The 16,585-nt window shown below is 37.1% G+C and overlaps 1 protein-coding gene across 1 annotated transcript; it reads left to right on the top strand.

Annotated features, from left to right (window-relative positions):
* The first annotated feature begins 10,006 nt into the window (after positions 1–10,006).
* Positions 10,007–16,084, top strand: LOC107764003 (putative protein S-acyltransferase 7). The gene is made up of 5 exons (XM_075219664.1): positions 10,007–10,262; positions 11,840–12,022; positions 13,702–13,998; positions 15,037–15,270; positions 15,450–16,084. Exons 1-5 carry the CDS (start codon positions 10,164–10,166, stop codon positions 15,960–15,962), a joined length of 1,326 nt encoding a protein of 441 aa, XP_075075765.1. The 5' UTR covers positions 10,007–10,163; the 3' UTR covers positions 15,963–16,084.
* Positions 16,085–16,585: the final 501 nt, after the last annotated feature.

Below are 16,585 nucleotides of genomic sequence, written 5' to 3'. Positions count from 1 at the left end.
GGCCATATACAGTACCGAGTGGTTGATTATGATGAGTGGAAGGTGTGATACAGTGAGGTTGAGTACTCTGAGAGTGTGAGTACATGATTCATCTATGAGATACATGACACTGGCATGCATATATGACATACATGCATAGAGACACATTTTTCTCATGATGTACGGTATCATGTCATTCATGACATTTTTCACACATTTATATGTGGTCATAGAGAGGTGTCTCCCACTTGCTATCTGGAAAGAAAATAAAACATCTTAATTATGTGAAAAGGAGTTTTGGAAAGGAAAATATAGTTTTTCAAACTATCTCATATTTCACGACGTTTTCGGTAAAGAATTTGGCTTTTCACTGATACTCTTGAAAGGCCAAACAATTTTGGAAAAATTGTGAAAAAGCTGAACACTTTATCTCCGAGTTACTTCCTTATTTATATGCTTTACATTGTTATGAACTGTTATTGGATATTGGTGTTGGACCCGACCTATGTTTCAACTCGTCACTACTTTCAACCTATGTTTAGGCTTGTTACTTTTTTAGTACATGGGATCGGTTGTATCATACTTCACTTCCTGCACAGTGCATGCAAATCCCGGATGCTGATGTTGTTGCGTTCGATGGTTGCTGGATTTGAAGGCGTATCTACATTCCTGCTGTAGCTGCCTCTTATTCGCGGTAGCCTTAGATTATAAAACTCAGTTTATGTACTGTTCAAACAGAAGATGTATTCTTTTCATGTCAGCTTTGTAAACTCTATTCTTATAAGCTCATGATTTGTACTACCAGTCCTTGGGAAATGTAATAGATCCAAATAATTTATTTTGTTTAATTGACTTATTAGAAATATTGAAATTGGATAATTATTATTTGTCCTAGTGAGTTGGGGTTAGGTGCCATCACGACTAGTGGATTTTGGGTCATGACACCAGTCATGAATCCCAGTTTTTCGTTTAGCTTGAAATGCAATTCGCGTCATTCTCTGCCACAAGCCATTTTCAGAGCCTGTAAGTTGAACCGGAATTAAAATTGAGGATGAGTGTGATCGATCTCTCGTCCGTCGTTGTTCAACTTGAGCAAACCACTGAAATTGATGCACAATTACATAGCTAGCACACGACCATTCACAACTCCTCTGATACCATGTGAGTAAAGCTCTACCTGAGCCAATCTAGATCTCCATTATTGGAGTCTGTGACACACCAATGTCGTGAGGGGAGTTAGCGATAGAGGGAGAAGAAGGAAGAAGATAAAATGTTTCTATTATTTTGAAAATATGTATTGAATGAATACCAGTACAAGAATATATATAGGCACATTCCTAATCATCACTTAATTAAGCTAAGTGACCCCAACTAGTGGAACCTAACTCTAACAAATGTAACTAACAGTGACAGCTGACTGTTGGGTCCAAACGCACATGCAAGTATACACGATCGACAAGTAATAAAGTGATAAGAAAGTATCATTCCCACGAGGATTTATGATCAACTATTGTCCAATCTAAATTATTTATAAATTTATTACTCAAGTAGCGGTGAAGAAAATGATGGTGATTTTTGTTAACTAAATTACTACAAACTAATAAGCATACAAAAAAATAAGATCGCAAATAGAGCAAACAATCACGTAGGAGTGAATTCAATATGATGGGAATATTCCGAGGTTACGGAATTAATGTCTCTCCTATTGAGTTCTTCTGGTTGATTTACTCACTTGATTATCTAATTTGTTGATTAGTAGGGTTTAATATGCTCGCGAAGTTCTTTCGACGCTTCACTCGCCTATTCAAGCTAACTTAATACTATATGTCTATAAATTAGAATTAACTAGACTACATGTAAATTTCCTGCAAAAATAACCATGTAAGGCAATTAGAATATGTCTATCTTAATCACGAATCCATTCTCCAATACCCGAATTCAAGAACTTACTCTATTCAATCTTATATGTAATCTATAGTTTTCACTTTCGAGTTCAACTATAAATTCGTAGATAATACTCTATTATTAACTACACAATAGATAATTCAGTGCAAGATTGAATAAACATATTAATATGATAAACCAAGCAAAACAATCAGCTGTCAACGTACAATAATTGATAACGACCCATAACCTTAGAATAATGAGGTTCTTATCTACTCATGATAAAGTTAGACAATTTCATAAGATGAAGAAAAACTGAGAATTCTTGCTCCCAAGTGTTCTGTGCTTGTGTTTTCCTCTCAAAGTGGCGTCTCCCCCTCCAAAATAGGTTTAGATTTTTTTTATACAAGTTGGGGTGTGTAGGACCGTCAAAACCTTGTCCCCAACGAAATAGGAGAAAAACCCATCACCTAATGCCCAGGGTAGCGCGTGGCGCTAGCCCTGGCGCCAAAAATGTTTTGCGCCTGTAACTTGTGCCCCAAGCAGCACGGTGTGCTGGCCTGTGCGCTGCACTTTGCCCTTTTCTTCTTTTGTTCTCTTTTTGCTTCAACTAGTGCACCTTCATCCAATATTACTTCCCAATGGCTCCTACACATAAAAATACCATGAATTAGAATAAATCATTATATTACACATCAAAATTCCACACAATACGAGTAAAATATAAACATGCATATAACTATACATGCTTTAAGCCGAATATCAACACCCATACTTAAACTCTTGCTCACCCTCGAGCAATGGAACTCTCAACTACACCGCAACAATGTATACATCAACTATGGAGGAGTAATTCAATTTTTCAATCATACATTCGACCTTTGATTATGGTCGATACCAGCAATCAAGCATAAACATACGAAATTCACATTCTTTCCATTTTAAACATGCCCAAGTATAAGCAATTTAATTCAACCAATTCAAACAACCTACCCATAGACACCTTACCTCAAGAGACGACTTGTTACCACTAAGTATCCTCAACTCGCGCACTCACCCAACAATAGAAGTTAACAACATTACCAATCCATTATGAGATCATGTCCCTCACCTACAAATAGGAGAGTGAATATAAAAATAGTCCAAATTCAAGTATAAAATTAAACATAAATTAATGACATCACAAAATTGAACAAAAATTGCTCACTCTCACAAAATAATTCATGTACATCCCGTGGCCGTACCATAAGCTTGTCCGTAGTCTACATCTCTACTAATCTAAGCTAGCCAAGTCTAGGATCAATTAGGACTTTATAGGTTGTAATGTAGGCTTGGACGGGTAAGATACATTTAGGAATAGTGACTAACCCTCCTAAGGAATTTAATACACTACACTCAAGAATCAAGCACATATTCTTCTCAACCAATTCACTCATCACAAACTATACACAACATAGACCTGTTCATTTAAGCACTTCTATATCCCCACTAGCACGAATTAGGAAGACTAGGAGGTGTGTTTGTTTTCTTTTTTTTCCTTGTTGACTATACATTAAGGTTCATCGGCTAGTGGACCTTTTCACAACTTTAGTGAACCTTATGGGCCCTTCCATGATTCCACTCGAAAGCTACTTTCCAATCTCTCACCTTACTTCTTTTAGCGCCTAAGTGCCTTCGGAGGTAAAGGTTCAACAAGCTCAAGTTAAGAACAAAATTGGGATACGACTTGTAATGTGGGTGCCAAGGAAAAGGTCTATAGGCTCAAAGGGGCTAGAAGCGGAAATTTTTTATTTGTGAGCGAGAAGTACATCTATGATCAAATAAAGAAATGCCTACGTCATCTCCTAGACTAGCACAACTTAAAGTTTTGCTTTGACTAACACAAATGGCAAGTTCTATACTACACAAGATAGCATAGAATATCACGAATCCTTACACACATTGCACATGACTCAATCAAGACAGTTCTATTCAACTCTCAAGTCAAGAAGGCATATGTAATTGAGAAATTTTAAGCAATAACACACTAGGTGACATACAAGTTAAACAATTGAGAACACGCATCACAGAGTAAGCTATTTATTTTATTTAGGCATCACAATTCAAATCAAATATAACAAGAAGACAGAGCGCATGTCATAGCCTAATGTACCAGTACCAAACATGTCAACATGTATCTAGAGCAACTCAGGTTTCTTCATATCTTACTCCTAAAAAATAAAATCAAAATACTTGGTTCAGGCTATACCTTTAGAAAAGAACCGTTGCCCAACGAAAAATTAAGGGATACTACCTAACTATCCTAAAAATAACAAAAGAAAATCTTTTTGGTGTTTCTAATCGGACCTTAATCCCACAAGAAAGTTGTCCAAGAGATCCATCATCGGGAAAAATCCAAGCTTTTTCTGATTTTTTTCAAACAATGCTAAAATAGAAAAAAGAGGCTAAATAAAAATAAGAAGCTAAAAGATACTAATATACTAATGTACAACCCACAAAGAATTTTTCACCCCACACTTAGAGTATGCAATATCCTCAGTGCATATAAAAGCAATTAAAATCAAGAAGGGTGGTAAGAAAACTCCCTGGTCATCCTTCGTGATCCTCCTCATTAGCTCAACATGTGGTCGTAATGACCCCACACTTAAGATATTTACACATGATCCTTCAACTAAGTCAATATTACTCAAACTTCACCTTGCACAATTTAAGCACGTTAGCATCATATAATCAACTTATTCACATGTAAACACAACGAATTCACCACACTTTTAACAATATACCCCGGCTCCAGTGAGCCACACCACGCTTAAAATTTCATGTTAATTAAGCTTACAAGCTACCAGTGTATCAATCCCAGAGACTCAGATTCCAATTGGGACAAAAATTGCATTTGAGGCATTTTAAAAAATATTTGACGCGCATTAGTTGTGTAAGCTCTTGTGTGGATGAGGGATTGCCTCACCCTCCCAAATCGGCTTGGAATTTTGAGTGTAAACACTCATGTACTCAACGATCAATACCATTCCTAGGGGTTCATGGGGGTGTTTATTCTTGTGTGAGAGTGGGTGAAATAAGAACAAAAGAAGAGAGAAGCGAAAACTTATCTAGGCACCGCGAGCTTGGACGCGAGGCCCATCACGCACCAGAGTGGGCGACGCGTAGGCTGGGGAGAGGTAGTCGGCCCCTGGTATGATGCGTGGTACTTCGTTCTTTGGAATCCTTCATGAATTTATTGACCTCCCATCATTCTCCCCTACCTATTCAAACACCAAAAATCAATAAAAAACTTGTTAGTACCTAAAAACAAAATGAAAAATCTAATTAAGCTAACTAAACTATGAATTAGGTTTCCTCCGAAAAAGCGCCTTAGTTAACGTCATGGCATGACAAATACAACATCACAATGAACTGCCTAATTTATTGTCGCGACATGACATGAATGACGTGTTCAAGTTGGACGCTTTCATTTCCTCCCCTTTCCATGGAGATTTGACTTCTTGCGTGCTCTAGGATGATATCATCTTTCCTCTCTGATCCTTTTCTCTTTTACCTTTACCCATTCAACTTGTAACACACTTCTTCTAACTCAATTTTCTTTTCCATGCTACTAGGCTACACATAAGGACCTTGCTCTATCAACTTCGATTCTACTACAGAGATCATGCACAAATCCTTATAATGCTTAGGAAGTTTAAGCGTCTTGTACACATTAACTGTGATTTCTTCATTATGCACTCTCATCTTTACCTTGCCCTCCCTAACATCAATAAGTCCCCCTCCAGTGGCCAAGAATGGTCGCCCAACATAATTGGAACCTCCTCATCGGCCATGTAGTCAAGAGTAATGAAATCTGCATTAAAGATAAACTTCCCTACTCGCACAAGCACAGCTTTAATAATTCCTTCAGGCACTGGTACTGACCGATTCGTTAGCTGTAGAGTTAGTGTAGCACGCCTGGAGGCTCTAAGATCGAGCTGCTTGAACACGGATAGTGGCATCAATTTAATACTCGCTCCTAGATTGCACAAGGCTCTACTAACCTTCTATTTTCCAATCACTAAGGGGATTGTAAAACAATCGAGATCCAACTTAAGCGGGAGCTTACGCTGTACTCTAGCATTGCACTCCTCAGTAAGTGCAACCATTTCAAACTCTGTCAACTTTCTTTTGTTAGCCACAATGTTTCTCAAGTACTTGGCATATTTAGGAACTTCTTGCAACACTTCTAACAAAAGTAGATTCACACGCACCTAGCTCAAGATATCTAAGAACTTTTTGTACTTGGAATCATCTTTCGATTTTTGCAACCTTAAAGGTAATGGTGGCCTTACCTCTATCTCTTGCCCGTGTTCATTATCTTCATTTTTAGCTTCTATCTCCGGTTAACTATCAATCTTTCAAAAACTTCTTTAGGCACATACTTTTTAGGTGGCACCTCCTTAAATGCTTTCCCACTGCTTAGATTAATTGCTTGCACTTGTTCAATGGGATTTTTCTCATTATCACTTGGGAGTACTCTAGTTGGTCGGCTATTTTGTTGTGCAGCTAACTACCCAATCTTCCTTTTTAGATTTCGAAATTCAGTCCTCAATTGCTGGTTGTCTATTCGAAGTTGTTAGTTGTTAGTTAACATATTTTTTAACATATCATTGGTGCTTTCTTCTACTTGTTGGGGTTGACTTTTGAGGCTGATTGTAGTTCCCTTGAGGCATGTATTGATTTTGAGTGACTTGGTTTCCACCCTATGAGAAATTTGGGTGATTCCTCCAATTAGGATTATAGGTGTTCACATATTATGTATTCTGGTTCATTGGACCTCTACCTTGCTTTCCCACATAATAATAGATTCGGTATTCACGGGACATTGGTCACTCGTGTGACCTTCTCCACAAATTTCACAACATATGGCCATCCTCTGAACCTACTACATCTGATGCCATTGACCCATTACCATCTTAGCCCCTTAGTTGGTTAGTTTAGAAATTTCTGCTTGCATATATTGTGGGGTCCGCGCAACAAGAACAAGAGCGCTTCCTCTTTCTTTTTCTTTGCCACCATGAGACCGGAAATCAATGCTTTCGCACGAAGTCCTTGTCACTGTGGAAAACTGGTACTTTCCTATAGTTGATCAAGGCTGCTTGAACTTTCAAACCTGGTCAGGTCTTGGAATCGGGCTAGGAGCAGCTATTGAATCTGGTGATAGCGCTGACATCTCATCCAGTTCAAGTGTACTTGCTGCTTTTTGTTTTATCATCCTTCTTGATTCACCCTCACATTGTTAGTTATGATCGTTTGCAGTGAAATTGTTCAGCAAAGCATCTCACTGTATGGATTTTTCATGCAAGTTCCTCCACAAGCTAATCTAGATTTAATTTGGATATATCATCCAACCCATCCACAAAAGCATGTCCCAATACCTCATCAGTTGGACAATAATGTGGGCAGTCTCTAAGTAGTTTCTTGTGTATTTCCTAGGCTTGACGAAGAGTCTCACTATCTAATTATTGAAACCCAAGAATCTAGCTCCTCAACGCCTTTGTCATCTTAGTGGGAAAGAACTTGATTAAGAATTTTCATGCTAGATCATCCCATGTGTGCATCGAGTTTGCAGGCTCTTTGTTTGACCATTCCTTTGCTTCCCCCATCAGAGAAAAGGGAAACAAAATCAGTCTGACATAGTCTTTAGAGACGTTCAAATAGTTGTATGTATCTGTAATCTCCTTAACTTGTTCAGGATCAAAAGGGGAAGATCGTTCAAGTTGTTACTTCTTCTTAGCATTCAATGTGAACTCCTGTAGAGTCAGAAACAACAAAACAAATTAAATCTCGAACAAAAATAAATAAAAGCTTATTTCGGACAAGTAGCTAATTTCTAATTCCCCCACAAACACACACGCAAATATACGCGATCGATAAATAATAAAGTGACGAGAAAGTATCGTTCCCACGAGGATTTATGATCAACTATTATCCAATCTAAACTATTTATAAATTTATTGCTCAAGTGGTGGTGAAGAAAATGATGATGATTTTTGTTAACTAAATTACTCCGAAACTAATAAGGAAGTAAGAAAATAAGATTGCAAGTAGAGCAAACAAGCACGTAGGAGTGAATTCAACATGATGGGAATATTCGGGGGTTACAAGATTAATGTCTCTCCTATTGAGTTATTTTGGTTGATTTGCTCACTTGATTTATCTAATTCATAGACTAGCAGGGTTTATTATGCTCACGAAATTCTTTCGATGCTTCGCTCGCCGATTCAAGCTAACCTAATACTATATGCCTATAGAGTTAGAATTAACAAGAATGCATGTAGATTTTATGCAAAATAATCAAGTAAGGCAACTAGAATATGTCTATTATAATCGCGAATCTATTCTCTGATGCCCAGATTCAAAAACTTACTCTATTAAATCTTATATGCAATCTATAGTTCCCACTTTTGAGTTCAACAATAAATTCGTAGATAGTACTCTATTGTTAACTACACAATAGAATAATTAAGTGCAAGATTGAATAAACAAATTAATATAATAAACCAAGCAAAACGATCGACCGTCAAACTACAATAGTCAATAACGACCCATAACTCCAGAATAATGAGGTTTTTAGCCACTCATGATAAAGTTAGACAATTTTATAAGTGTTGAATAGTTGAAAATACTAAGAAAGATGAAGAAAAACTGAGAATTCTTGCTCCCGAGTGTGTGTGTAGGGCCGTCAAAATCTTTCCCTGAATAAAATAGGAGTGAAACCCGTCACCCAGTGCCCAGGGTAGCACATCGTGCTAGCCCTGGCGCTAGAAAATTTTTGCGCCTGTAACTTACGCCCTAGGCAGCGCGGTGCGCTAGCCTAGGTGCTACACTTTGCCCTTTTCTTCTTTTTGTTCTCTTTTTGCTTCAACTCATGCACCTTCATCTCACATTGCCTCTGGGTGACTCTTACACATAAAAATACTATGAATTAGAATAAATCATTACATTACACATCCAAATTCCATAAAATACGAGTAAACTGTGAGGCAACATGCATATAAAGATACATGTTGTAAGCACAATATCACTGACTAACCATCTCCTAACTACAACTAACTATGGTCTATATACAGTTAACTATTCTTAGTATACAAGAATTTCAAGGCATCAAGCATCTTGATGGATTATGTAAGCTAACCAAAAAGGGGAAAGAGAAAAAGAAGAAATACTTTTTTTGTATTAAAATTCTAAAGTTCAATGTGATATATGCTATTCGAGGGGTTTTAGATCCCATTCAAAGGGTGGAGGACCATTGTTTTCTAATCTTTCAAGGTTAAGCAGGTTAGATGAAATTTACTCATGAGAAGGTATAGTTCAAGGGGGTTACTGTTCCTATTTAAAAGGTAGAAGAGTATAGTTTCTCAACCTTTAAGATAATGGGGGTTTAGTGAAATTTACTCTTAATTTATGGCCAAGTTAGGATTGATCCATTAGATAGAAAATTGGGGAATCGCTAAGTCTAGTGTGTTTGCTTGAGTTTATGATTTTAATTGTTTGAGTCCTCATTGATGTTGTTTTTTACTTGTGGATACATTGCAGGACCGTCCATATGATCCATAGTATTGGTCTCGTTTTTTTGCTTGTAAAGAGAGATAATAACTACAACAATAGCACGTTTTACATGAACTCACATGATCTTACAAGCTAATTAGCACACAAAGAATTTATAACTATGATTTTCACACAAAGAATGATCTTATTATTGGACCTATTTGTTTCCCAAGTGCCTAACCACTCAAAAAGTTTGGAAGTTCTAGAGAGAAAATGAAGTATTTTCATAATTTAAGTGATTCCATAATTCGTCCCCCACTTCCACATTCCAAAATACTTGTCTTCAATCATTTCAATTGCCACTCACCCCCTCCACTTTTTAATCTAAATCCAACTTGGATCCCATTTAAATCTCACTTTCCGTTAACGCCGCCGCCGTCCATTTGGCCTTGGCTGTATAAAATTCACTCCCCTCATTATACCACCGGTGGAAGTGTCGCCGTCACCGTGATCTGACGCCACATTCCCTCGTGGCTGACGCAGTCAACATTATTGCCAGTTTTTCAGTCAAAGCAAAAAGCCTAAAATAGAAGAAATACTGGAGTAGTAATAAGAGTTAGAGAAAAAATAAACAAATAAAAAGCCGCCTTTTTTTCTTTTCCTTTCTACTTTCATTTCATTGACCTTTTCCTAATTTAACTTGTACTGCTTTCTTCATTTTTCTTCCTAATTTTTCTCTAAGAGATTTCGTACAGAGAGAAAAAAACATGAATGGAGTCGCTCCGCCGAGGAGTTTGGGTTCCGACGGTGGTGCCGTCGAAAGTACGACGGTTCTCCGGGCTTATCAGACCTGGAAAGGCAGCAACGTAATTACTCTATCATTTTCCTGAGCTCCTCGTACTTAAGCATATTTTAGGTTTTATAATGTTTATTTAGTATGATGTATTTTTCTTCCTAAATTTTTCTCCATTTTCTGTAGGAGTTTGATTGATTGGAATCGATTTATTATTTTGATCTTGAACTGCTTGAGATAATTGAAATCTACAATACTATTGATTTCATTATTGTCTCCTTTTCAGATTATTTGAACTTTTGGCTGTTGAATTAGTCATTCATAGTCGATATTTTGGAGTTAGTTTTGTGACACGTAGTAGATTTTAGCTTTTGGAAAAAAGTTTGATGCCGTTTGGATCAGAGATAAGAGTCTGTTTGAGTGAATTGAGAAATGGAAATAAGAAACATAAAAATGGAATGCTAATTATATTATGCTCTCAGAATCATTATAAAATGGGAATGTGATCTTGCTAGGTTGTGCATTAATAGAGAAAAGGGTAGGAAATTATTGAATGATAAAGGATTCGGTGTAGGTAATTGTTCAGTATCTGGTTGAGGTTGCACCCAAAAATGTGAAGTGGGATGAGACCCTAGGGAGACTACGGTTCAAATTCCAGTAGAGATAAAAACATCAGGGGATTATTCTCGTTCTGCTAGTGGAGGTATTAGGTACTTAATGGAGTAGTTGAAGTGCGCATAAGTTATACCTGAATAGCACTGTTATAGAAAATAGTACTACTACAATTTGAGGTTTCGGAGCTGGAGAAATCACAATTGAGGAAAGAAAAGTCGTAAGAATTGCTCCAGTAACCTTAGGTATCTCTATGAGGATGAGAAGTAAATACGATCATTCAGGAAAAGCGGAACTGCTTCAAATTTCTGTACTTTCCGTCTCTCAAAATAAAAAAGAAACACAAAGATAGTATTTATAGAACCCGAATTCCTTTCCTCATCCAGAATAACTACTCCTAAACAAAATCCACTTACCTTAAGGATCCAGAACTATAAGCTACCTCAACTTATAAAAGGAAATAAAAAGGGGAACAGGACATAAGCTCCCAAACTTAGCAAAGAAGGAAATAAAAGGAAAAAGAACCATAAGCTACCCACAAAATGGTGTTATACAATCTATTTCCAGAATTTCTTGCCAAATGTGATAAATCGGATTAAAACAGTAATATACAAATACCTTAAGTCGAAACTCTAGATAAAACCATAAGATCAGAAAGAAAGACAAAGAAGAAAAAGAAACACTTATATACTAATTAAGACCGTACAAAAGTGTGAAATGACTCAATATTCTGGTTGCTTTTATATTGAACCAATCATCACAATTCAATTTATCTTAGTTTACTTTCTCGTGTTTCTCACGGACTTAATTGTGTGTGGATGAGATTGTGATGTATTGCTACTAAAGAACTTTACTCTATGCCTTTTGCCATAAAGAGAAGCAAGTATTCCTGGTGTGTTATCCCAATTCCCAATCAGCTATATTGTTGTTTGTTGTCAAAATTTTGACAGTTTTCTGTATTCCTGTTTGTTTTAAATAGCATATCTCACGATTTTGCTACTCTTTCTCAGTTTCAAGTATTGCCTCTTGATTGTGCAGAAATTTTGTCTTCAAGGAAGGTTTGTATTTGGGCCTGACGTGAGGTCGCTCTTTATGACTATCTTCCTTATAGTTGCCCCAGTTGCTGTGTTTTGCGTCTTTGTTGCAAGGAAAATTGTGGATGACTTTGCTGGTCATTGGGGGTGGTCTATCATGGTCGTAGTGGTCATTTTTACACTATATGTAAGTTCTTATATTCTGTTTCCTCTGAAAACATGACTCCAAAATCTTTATATACCTGTAATATTATATGGTTTTATGTTGGCCATCTTATTTGGTGGGAATTAAAGCAAGCGTTCTGCCTTTTGTCCATTTTCGGATAATGGTTTTTGCCACTAGTTTCATTTACTTTAGCTGTTTCTTTTCCTGCTTTGCATTTGCATTTGCATTCAATTGGGCATAGGATTTGAAGTTAAGTCCAGTGATTCATGAGTGATAACAAGTTTAGTTTGCACAATAATTGTAGATGTTGACAATGTGTCAAAAAGACTGTGTTATGATTCCCTAATTGTGATCTAAATGCAAGAGATCTTCTGCCATTGCTTAACTTTGTAGCTTGATTACTATTACAGTTTCATCAAAAGTGAAACTGACAGGGAGTTGGTTTCTTTGACCAGCCTAATCTCTTTAGCTTCTAAAACTGGAGCATGCTTAATGACTTATTTCTCAAAAAGACTACATGCTAGTTCCAGTCTGTTTAGATGCCTTTGGCGATTGGCTTAGTCTGGCAATCTATTGCTCAACCAACCTAAGCCTTTCCTAGCTACTCCATTAGTGCATGAGTTCTTTTTAACAGGAATTCTCCTTGTAAGACCACATCTTTTTCTAGTTGTGTTAATTCTTTTTAATGTAGGCAATACGGATTGAATGCATACTTATAATAAATATGGATTGCATGGATAATTTTGTCAAAAATATAAAATGGCCAGTCATGCTTGGTTAGACAAGAGGCTGGAGGTATTTTGGATAGACAATGGAGATTATATTTTGAAGTGGATTCAATTCAGTCCCATCTTCTGCCATTATCTCCAGTTGAACAAAATGAATTGCTGCAATTAAATGGGGATGAATATTGTTTCATAAATTACTGGACACCAATGTAGTCTGGATCATTTATTTTTTTTGATAAAGTAGTCTGGATCATCAACATTTTAAAATCTACTGAGCAAAGAAGGGGCACTAACTAATGCCAATAACAAGGAAACATGCTGCTGTCTATTTAAGAAAAAGTGGAAGTCTTTGCATAGAAAGCATGCAGGTTTCATCAATTCTCAAGAGAATAATAAAATTAAGACAGATTTTTTTCCAGATACTTTCTTGCCTTCTGTACTTGAAGAGTTTCCATTTACTGGAAAATTCCTGTGTTTCTTCCTTTTCTCTTTACTGTGTCGGGGGACCTCAGTAATTTTTATCATGCTGACGTTTTATTGCTTAGCTATAAGGAATATGTAAGAGTTCTGCAAAGAATGGAGATGTCTAACCACAGCATACAGGTGGTAGTGATGAAAATCCGGGGACCACAAACATCTGATGTTGTGTGGTTTCGTGATGGAAGTTTCGATGTTCCTTATTGTTTACTGCACTAGGGATTTTCTTTTGCAGTTTTATGATCATTTCCTGTTGTCACATGAACGTGGATGGCCTGTTTCCTTTTTTTTTCTCCGAGTAGCAGGTTGGAGTAGATGAACTTCTGAATTCTTATTACGAAAATGATTTCTGATGTTTCTTGCTAATTTCTGTAACAGAAAGGAACTACTTAATGGGTTGTCTCCTGAACTGTTTTATTAATTTATTCTATGGCCAAGAGGGAATATGGATTCATGAGTCAAAGTAGAATGTAATATAGTTTTTTTCCCCTAAAGGTCTTAGTCCTTCTTCTACTAACATCTGGAAGAGATCCTGGTATAATTCCTCGCAATCCTCATCCTCCGGAGCCAGAAAACTTTGAAGGAAGTGCCCAAGCTGGACCTGGTCAAACTCCTCAATTACGTTTGCCCCGCATCAAGGAAGTGAATGTCAATGGAATAACTGTAAAAGTTAAATATTGTGATACCTGCATGCTGTATAGGCCTCCACGCTGTTCTCACTGTTCAATTTGCAATAACTGTGTGGAACGTTTTGACCATCACTGTCCCTGGGTAGGGCAATGTATTGGATTGGTGAGCACTTTTATCCTAGTCACTTTTCTCTTGGACCCTACAATATGTTCATTCTTTTCCAGTTTTATTTTCCTCTTGAAAAGTATGACTGTTGCGTTGCATGGATGACTGTTATTGTTGTATAGGAGTGGCAAACGGGCAAGCCGGGTCGGGTCGGATATGGTTCGGGTCGAAATCGGGTAATGAAAAAACGGATCAATTATCCGACCCGACCCTTATTTAATACGGATAAAAAACGGGTTAACCGGCGGATAATATGGGTTATCCATATTATCCATGGCTTCTTGTATATGATCACTTTTGAAAGAATTCTTAGTCTCCCTAACTTGAGGAACCCCCAATTTGAGGCTTTGCAAATGTAAAAGTTAGACCCATTGGTTATCCATTGGTTACTCATTGGTTATCCATTTTCTAAATGGATAATATGGTTCTTATCCATATTTGACCCGTTTTTAAAAAGTTCATTATCCAACCCATTTTTTAGTGGATAATATGGGTGGTTAACTGTTTTCTTTGAACCATTTTGCCACCCCTATTGTTGTATTTACAAAAAAATGTATATTTGATATTTTTCTTTTCCAACAAGCCTTGCAATGATCAAGCTTATTAACTTAGAATTGGTTATCTGCTAAATATTTGAGATTACAGAATGAGTAAATCAGGTGGGGATGGCTCCTCTTGTTTTTATTCGCTGTTTTAACAAAATTTCTTATGTAAAATGTTTTCTGATTGCAATGTTCCTGAGCATCTTCCCTTCACTTAATCCAGTTAGCTTGGTTGTCTCCCTTGCTGTGATAAGGACATCTTGTCTTAAAGTTGTGGAAATAAATTGTTAGAACTTGTTTTTCCAGATTATGCTGGAAACTGTTTTGCTAGTGTGACAGCAAAGATTCTACTTTTGTTAGTGCCTTCATAGCGGGAGCCCGCGCATAGTGGGAGCTTAGTGCACCGGGCTGCTTTTTTTAGTGCCTTCATAGAAAATTTTTCACTTTAATGCTTTAGCTTCAAATTTGAACAATGTTCTGTTTGGTGGTGCAGAGGAATTACCGTTTCTTCTTCATGTTTGTCTTCTCAACAACTCTTCTTTGCTTATACGTTCATGGCTTCTGCTGGGTCTATATTAGAAGGATCATGGATGGTGAGCAGACCACAGTCTGGAAAGCAATGGCCAAGACTCCTGCCTCTATTGTGTTAATCATTTATACATTCATATCAGTCTGGTTTGTTGGTGGCCTGACTGTCTTCCATCTTTATCTTATCGGCACAAACCAGGTAATATATTCTTCTTCACAGCTGGGGCATTTCAGATGTTTTCCCTTCCTTTTTTTTTTCTTTCGTATCCAAAGAATTTTCCTGCTTCAGTTCTCTAAATGATTCGAACTCGTGAAGGCCTTCAATTTCTAGGATTAAAGTACTTGTTTTTGATACTTGACTCTTCTATGTGCTTGCAGTCGACATATGAGAACTTTAGATATCGATATGATCGGCGGATCAATCCCTTTGACAAAGGTGTACTCCGTAACTTCTTAGAGATATTCTGCACCAGTATTCCTCCATCCATGAATAGATTCAGGTCCAAAGTACAGAAAGAACCCGAGATACCAGCTCGTGAAGTAGCTGGTGGTTTTATTAGTCCGAACTTGGAGAAAACTATGAGCGACTTAGAAATGGGAAGGAAACCAGCTTGGCGTGAGATTGCAAGAGGAAGCGGTGATTTTGAAGGACAACCTAGAAATGATAGTCAGTTAGATAAGGATGAAGAGCTCTCGGCTGCATCCCCAGAGCTAAGCAACTCCACCTTGGCTGAGGGGCGTAGTATCCTACATCCCAGACGCTCTAGTTGGGGAAGAAGAAGTGGAACTTTGAACATACCACCTGATGTAATTGCCATGGCATCTGAAATTGGAGAGTCTAATCGGACTACTGTCAGTGATAGTGCTTACCGGACTGACTACCAGCAATAGTAGCTGATCTGGTTGCTGTTTAAATTATTGTAGAAGAACTGACAAATAGAGATCTTAAGCCAGAGGATGATAGAATCAATGGATGGGATCTAATTATCCTTGAGGCGTGCTGTTGTGTGTCTAATTCTATTTTTTTTTTCTTTCTTTTTGATAGTTATTTGATGTGTGTTTAATCTTTTTGCGATAAAGTTGAAATATGTGCTTAATCTTGCAACCACCCCCCCCCCCCCCCCCCAAAAAAAAAAAAAAAAAACCAGAAATTTCTTACCAGTAATGCCTTCCCACTCTTATATATGATATATTATCGAGAAGATCCAAATTTTTATTTCTACTTCATACCTCTCGTCACTTCTTGTTAATTACCTTAAGTTGTTACAGACTGGAATCTATGGTCCACTGCAGCTACCACCATTTTTCTAAAGATGTACGCACTTCTTTGATTTGCAAAGTTGTCTTCTAGAGAAATTAGTTTTGCAAGGATGAAAATGAATCACAATAACGAAAGAGAATATTCAAAGGCAAGTATAACCATTTGTCTTTTATCAGAAGTCAATATTAGGAAGGAGAAAAAAAAGGAAGTGTCATTTACGTCATCCATTTTCCTTGAGTGATTTTTCCTCCAT

This window comes from Nicotiana tabacum, chromosome 8 (assembly GCF_000715075.1).
Source record: "Nicotiana tabacum cultivar K326 chromosome 8, ASM71507v2, whole genome shotgun sequence".
NCBI lineage: Eukaryota > Viridiplantae > Streptophyta > Magnoliopsida > Solanales > Solanaceae > Nicotiana > Nicotiana tabacum.
The sequence above is the reverse complement of the archived record's forward strand: the minus strand, read 5'-3'. Positions and strand labels throughout refer to the sequence as shown.

Bases quoted from the DNA above. Each gene is read 5' to 3' on its own strand.
- LOC107764003 (XM_075219664.1), top strand. From the start codon at position 10,164: ATGAATGGAGTCGCTCCGCCGAGGAGTTTGGGTTCCGACGGTGGTGCC. The intron at 12,023-13,701 runs GTAAGTTCTTAT...TTTCCCCTAAAG, and splicing joins TGGTCATTTTTACACTATAT to GTCTTAGTCCTTCTTCTACT. The intron at 15,271-15,449 runs GTAATATATTCT...ATGTGCTTGCAG, and splicing joins ATCTTATCGGCACAAACCAG to TCGACATATGAGAACTTTAG.